This window comes from Mangifera indica, chromosome 4, assembly GCF_011075055.1.
Source record: "Mangifera indica cultivar Alphonso chromosome 4, CATAS_Mindica_2.1, whole genome shotgun sequence".
NCBI lineage: Eukaryota > Viridiplantae > Streptophyta > Magnoliopsida > Sapindales > Anacardiaceae > Mangifera > Mangifera indica.
The window spans coordinates 6,461,834-6,468,420 of record NC_058140.1 but is presented as its reverse complement, the minus strand read 5'-3'; the positions used below and the strand labels follow the sequence as shown (position 1 = coordinate 6,468,420).

The window sequence follows — 6,587 nt, the reverse complement described above, 5'->3', positions numbered from 1 at the left end:
TTGTACGAGACTTTAGTACACTTGCAACACCACTAACTAAAGTTATTAAAAAAAATGTAGGGTTTAGGTGGGGTGAGGAAAAAGAGTGTGCATTTGTATTATAAGGATAAGTTAAGTTCTGCACCTTTACTTGCTTTACTTGATTTTTCTAAACCATTTGAACTTGAGTGTGATACTTCAGGTATAGGTATTGGAGTTGTTTTAATGCAAGAAATAGGTCCGTAGTGTATTTCAGCGAGAAACTCAACGGGTCTGCTTTAAAGTAACCTTACTTATAACAAAGAGTTGTACATTTTGGTAAGAGCGTTAGAGATATGGCCGCATTACCTTTGGCCACATGAGTTTGTCATCAAGACAGACTCATGAGTCCCCAAAACATTTAAAGGGACAAGGTAAGTTGAACAAGAGACACGCAAGGTGGATTGAATACATTTAAACTTTTCTTTATGTCATTCATTAAAAGTAAGGTAAGGAAAATGTTGTGGCAGATGCATTATCTCGCAAGTATACTCTAATCTTGACTTTTGATACTAAGTTACTTGGTTTTGAGTATATAAAGGATTTATATGTGAATAATTATGACTTTTCCAATACATATGAAGCTTGTGAGAAAACTGCAGTTGGTAAGTTTTATAGGTATGTCCACTTTGGACTCTCTCTCTAAAAATTATGCTCTCCCTTCTCTCTAAAAAAACACCTTCCCCTTCTTCCTCTTTCGTATAGTTTTTGTGTCTTTCCTTCTCGGCTGGACTGGTACCCTTCAGGTACCATCCTCCGGTCTGGTAACCCTTGGTCACTGGCTCCTCCTTCTCTTCCGTTTGTGGCTTAGAACTCATTTTCTTTTTAAATGGTGATAATGATAGAGTATCAAGCTTCTTTTATTGTAGGTGTTGTTTCTAGTGTTTTTCTAACATAAGGCATTTCCCGGTGTCAACTCTTTCCAGTTTCGATTTCATTTCATCAGTTCTGGTGCTTCCCATTTTGTTTCCATTGTGTTTTAGCTTTGTTTTGGTGTTGTTGGTGCGTCATTTCTCCTGAAATTCAAATTTTGGTGTTGTTTCTAGTGTTTTGCGCTATTTCCTCTTTGGTGCATGCTGCATTCTTCTTTTCCATGGCAGTATCACCTTTCCTATTTTGGGTTTTCTTCGTCTGTTGTGCCTGTAGGCTGTTTGCATCAGTTTAGTAAGTCAATTCTCATTTTTTTTTCTCATTCCTCCCTCCTTCCTTAAACATCCTTATTCCTTTTGAGTATGTCTTCATCAGGCTTAGATAAGGCTTTTGTAGCTATTCCTCCTATTTCTGGTTCTTCGGAATCTGTAAGAGAAGGGGAAAAAAAGGCTCCTTGGAACTCCTTTTTCTCCCCAAAGAAGTCATGTGCTAAGTTGGAATATATAGAACCTAAAGGAAGAGATGCTAAGAGGCATGTGTATGTTGCTCCTCCTCAAGAAATTGCGGAAGAGGGTGCTATAAAATGAGAACATGTGCGGTAGGATTTTTCCTTGGCAAAAGACCTTCATTCTTGGCTGTTAAGAGAACTCTAGAGAAAATATAGGCTTCTTATGGCCTTACTGAGGTTATGACTTTTGGCCAAGGAATTTTTATTCTTAGATTCCAAGATATGGATGGAGTTTCTAGAGCGGTGGAAGAAGGACAATTGACCATTAGTGGACAGCCTTTTCTTGTTAGGAAATGGACTACAAACCTCCCCATGTTGATTAATGATGTAAAGAAGGTGGCTATTTGGGTTAGATTATATGGTATTCCTCTTGAGTATTGGACTCCAAAAGGCCTTAGCTATATAGCAAGTGCCATTGAAACTCTTCTTTATGCGGATTCTATCACTGAAGGAGGGAAAAGGCTGGATTTTGCAAGGATAAGCATTGAGATCAAAGTGGATGCGGAATGCCCATATTCCATTAGTCTAACATTGTCGAATGGTGAAAGCATGGTGATCAATGTAGAGTATAGTTGGAAACCACTAAAATGCAATGTTTGCCAATGTTTTGGACATTCCACAGCTAACTGTTCATTTGTCCCTAAGCTTGAAGGCAGCTCATCATCTCGGAAAGTTCAGAAGGATGGGGTTGGAACGATAGTGTCTAAGAAACAATATGGGAAATATAACATGATGCAAGTGGCAAAGGAGTGGAGATACATAATTCGATGGTAAACACTCTTAAGAGTAATAAATACTCGGTGTTAGCCCATGATGCGTCCCATGAGCAAGACAAAAGGAGCATAGTGTTGCATGAGGAGGGAAACTTGGAGAAATCCACTGAAGGTGTAAATTCAGAAGGAAAAGAAAAGATGAATGTAGCTAGCACATCCAAGAATAGTCAAGTTACAGCAGCAAGTGGAATCGTTCCAGAGGGTGATGGAACCTCCACAAGTGGTGCAGAGGATATGGAAAATGAAGCCTCTCCAACAATAGTCCCATTTGGTGGAAAGCTAAAGGTGGATGAGATAGATCTTAGGAAGAAGGATATGGTCATGAAGAGTATGAACTTAGGGAAGAAATTAGCTAAGCTTAAGAAAGCAAATTCCCCTCCCTTATTATCCAAATGACCAAGGTTGCATGCTGGAATATTAGGGGCCTTAATGCTTCTATCAAGCAAAGGGAGGTAAGACACTTCATTAAGAATAATAACATTGAATTAATGGCTGTGCTGGAAACAAAAGTAGGGAATGATAACTTAATTAGAGTGAATGGTAATATTTGGAAGGAGTGGGAGTATGTCAATAATAATGATATTCACCCTAATGGGAGAATTTGGGTAGGATGGAATAAGGAAGCCATCAGATTAGACATTAGAGAGAAAAACCCTCAATTCATTCATGGGGAGGCTTGGTTAGTAAAGGAGAACACCCACATAGCTATAACTATAGTATATGGTTATAATCAACCTTTGGAAAAGAGAAGCCTTTGGAAGGATATAGCTAGGTACTTAAATCAGATGGGGAGGAAGCCGTGGCTAATTATGGGCGACTTCAATGCAATTAGGGGTCTGAATGAGAAACTTGGAGGGGTGTCATAGGGAGATACATATTGTGATGACTTAAACAAGTGTTGTGGAGAGGCAAATCTAGATGATCTTCGGTATATGGGAAATTAGCTCACTTGGAGTAATTGTAGTGAAGGGCATAGAAGGATAACATGCAAGTTGGATAGAGCTCTAGTGAATGAACATTGGAAAGATGCTTTTGAGGAATCATTAGCCATTTTTCTCAACCCTTCTATCTTTGATCATTCCCCTTGTATTGTGACTTGTGGAGGTTGTGAAGAGAGAAAGAAGGTCCCATTCAAATTCTACAACATGTGGGCTAATCATAAAAGTTTCTTTAGCATTGTGAAGGAGGCTTGGAAAGAGGACATTGAAGGCAGCCCTATGTATAATCTCATCAGCAAGCTCAAGAGATTAAAAGGAGATTTAAGGAGGCTAAATAGGGAGAGGTTTTGGAGAATTTCAGAAAAGGTGGAAGAAGCAAAAGAAAGGCTGGAAGATGTTCAAAATAGGCTCCAAAGCAACCCTCTAAATGAAGACTTAGCTAAGGAAGAAAAGGTTTGGTTAGAGAATTACTCAAGACTTAGTAGAGCTGAAGAATCTTTGGCTCGCCAAAAAGCAAAGATTCATTGGCTTCAAAAAGGAGATCAAAATACAAAATATTTCTTCAAATGCATCAAAGCATGAAAGAGTAGGAATTCCATCAATGGTGTGAGCCTAGAAGATGAGACTTTTGTGAGTGATATGGGAGATGTCAAGAAGGAATTTGTAAGCTATTTCAAGAAGGTCCTTAACTCCACGAATTCTTGCAATGCAAATATTGAGAAAATTCAAAGGCTGCTAACTTTCCAAATGGAGCTTCAAGAAAAAGAGAACATGATCAAGGATGTGAAGGAGGATGAGATCAAATCCATTATCTTTGCCATGGACAATAATAAAGCTCCGGGGCTGGATGGATATGGTGCTTTCTTCTTTAAAGTAGCTTGGGAGATTGTTGGGAGTGATGTGGTTAAAGCTATAAAGCACTTCTTCTCCTCGGTTCATCTCCTTAAAGAGGTAAATTGTACTATCCTTGCACTTGTCCTTAAGGTTGCAAACTCTTCAAGGTGTAAGGATTATAGGCCTATAGCTTGTTGTAATACCATCTACAAATGCATATCTAAGATCCTTGCAAATCGACTCAAAGTCATCCTCCCAAATTTCATTGATAAAGCCCAAGGAGCTTTTGTGGGAGGTCGGAATATTGGAGAGAACATAATGTTGTGTCAAGACCTTATGCATAACTACCATAGAGTGAGCAAAGACAAGAAGTGTGCTATGAAGATTGATCTCTTGAAGGCATATGACACGGTTTATTGGGATTTCATTCTTGCTATTCTTGAAGCAATTGGTATTTATGGGAAATTCATAGGTTGGATTAAAAGTTGCATCACAACTCCTTCTTTCTCCTTGGGAATAAACGGTGAATTGGTGGGTTTTTTCAAGAGCTTTCATGGTCTTAGACAAGGGGACCCGTTATCCCCTTACCTATTTGTCATGGCAATGGAGATCCTTTCCCGCATACTTGGAGAACTCAAGAACAATCCTTCCTTTGGCCATCATTGGAAATGTAAGAAGAACAATATAACTCATTTATGCTTTGCCGATGACCTTATTTTGTTTTGTAGGGCAGATTATGATTCTATTGTTCTCATGAAAAGATCCTTAATCCTCTTTCATAAATGGTCCGAACTCCAAATGAATTGTAACAAAAGCAATATCTTCTTTTCCAGGATTCCCCAAGTGGAGAAGATCAAGCTCTCGGTTTCTATTAATTTGGAGGTGGGAGAAATGCCTTTCAAGTATCTAGGGGTACCAATAACTTCTTCAAAACTCAAAAGTAGTGATTGCAAACTACTCATTCATAAGATTGTTAGGAGAATTACTTCTTGGCGTAGCAAATTTTTATCTTATGCGGGTAGACTCTTACTTATCAAGGCTGTCCTCTTTAGCATTTAAGTGTATTGGTCATCTATCTTCATTCTCCCTTCAAGTGTCCATAAGGAGATAGATGGAATTTTAAGGAACTTCCTTTGGAGTGGTGCTTCCATGGATGGTAAAAAAGCCAAAGTTGCTTGGGATGAGGTGTGTGTTCTTAAAGTGGAGGGTGGCTTAGGCATTATGAGGTGCAAATCTTGGAATAAAGCTACCATCATTAAGAATATGTGGAAGATCCTCCTTGGCAAGAGGAATTCACTTTGGGTGGAATGGATTAAGGCCAACAAGCTTAGAGGTAATTATTTTTGGGAAATCAAGCCTAATAGTGAAAGCTCTTGGGTTTGGAGAAAGATCCTAGGCCTTAGGGAACAAATGAAGATCAAGTTCAAGAAGATCATTGGCAATGGGAAAAACACCTTTCTTTGGCTTGACAATTGGCACCTCATGGACCGTTATTGGATAAGTATGGTTCCTGGGTTATCTATGATTCGGGTATCCCTAAGTATGCATTAGTAAAGGAAGTTATTGATGAGCATGGGTGGAAATGGCCATCTGCAAATTCTTGCCACCTTATGGAGATAAAGAAAGCTCTCCCTCGCTGCCCAATAGGTGGTGAAGACTCTTTAATATGGTCCCCTAATACCAATGGCACCTTTTCTATCAAATCGGCTTGGGAGGTAATAAGAAGTAGGAGAGTAAAGATTACTCGACACAATCTTGTATGGTTCAAAAGGCACTTTCTAAGACACTCCTTCATAGTGTGGATGGGTATTAGAGGCAAGCTAATGACAAGGGACAAGTTAGTTTGGAATCGATCTTATCTCCCACAATTTATGCCTATTATGCAATGAGGAACCAGAAAGCATGGATCATCTCTTTTTTAGATGTGATTTTAACTCCCACATCTGGAATGGAATGCTTAATCTATGCCATCAACAACTCAATTCCATTCCGTAGGCCTCTTTGATTGCGGATATGGCTAAAAAATGGAAGGAGAATAGCTTCAAGAATATATTAAGTAAGATATGCTTTGGGGCAACCGTCTACCACATTTGGAAGGTTAGGAATGACATTTGCTTTGGAAGAGGTGCATTACCAAGGGAGAGAGTTACAATGCTTATCAAAGATTGTGTTAGAGTTAGAGTATCTTGTTTGGAAAAAGTTAGCAAGTCTAGTGAAAATGTGTTAATTGCAAACAATTGGGTTTACCTATTCGTACTGTACCTTAGGAGGATATTTCTATGGACTTTGTTTTAGGGTTACTTAGGTCTAGAAAGGGTAGTGATTCGGTTTTTGTCGTGGTTGATAGGTTTTCAAAGATAGGACACTTTATTCCATGTTATAAAACTGATGATGCAACTTACATTGCTGATTTGTTTTTCAAGGAGATTGTGCGTGGTGCATATCCATCAAGGCAATGCAACAATTCACAAACTCAAATCTGGAAATTAATGTTCATATGGCACAACAGCACTTTGTCTCCCAATTTAACCAATCAAATGACCTCCAAAACATACAAAGTATAGATAATTGGAAAGGGTATACAAAGAGCTTTCTAATGGTATATTATAGCAATCACAACTCAACCAACAAGGCATTCAAAACTTT

The 6,587-nt window shown here is 38.7% G+C and overlaps 1 protein-coding gene across 1 annotated transcript; it reads left to right on the top strand.

The window, feature by feature from the left end:
- The first annotated feature begins 1,618 nt into the window (after positions 1 to 1,618).
- On the top strand, positions 1,619 to 2,565 carry LOC123213711. The gene is made up of 2 exons (XM_044633191.1): positions 1,619 to 2,083; positions 2,182 to 2,565. The coding sequence occupies exons 1-2, from the start codon at positions 1,619 to 1,621 to the stop codon at positions 2,563 to 2,565; spliced, it is 849 nt and encodes a 282-aa protein (XP_044489126.1).
- Positions 2,566 to 6,587: the final 4,022 nt, after the last annotated feature.

Excerpts from the sequence above, each read along its gene's own strand:
- LOC123213711 (XM_044633191.1), top strand. The coding sequence starts at position 1,619 with ATGGATGGAGTTTCTAGAGCGGTGGAAGAAGGACAATTGACCATTAGT. Across the intron at positions 2,084-2,181 it reads GGAAAGTTCAGAAGGATGGG|AGTAATAAATACTCGGTGTT; the intron begins GTTGGAACGATA and ends AACACTCTTAAG.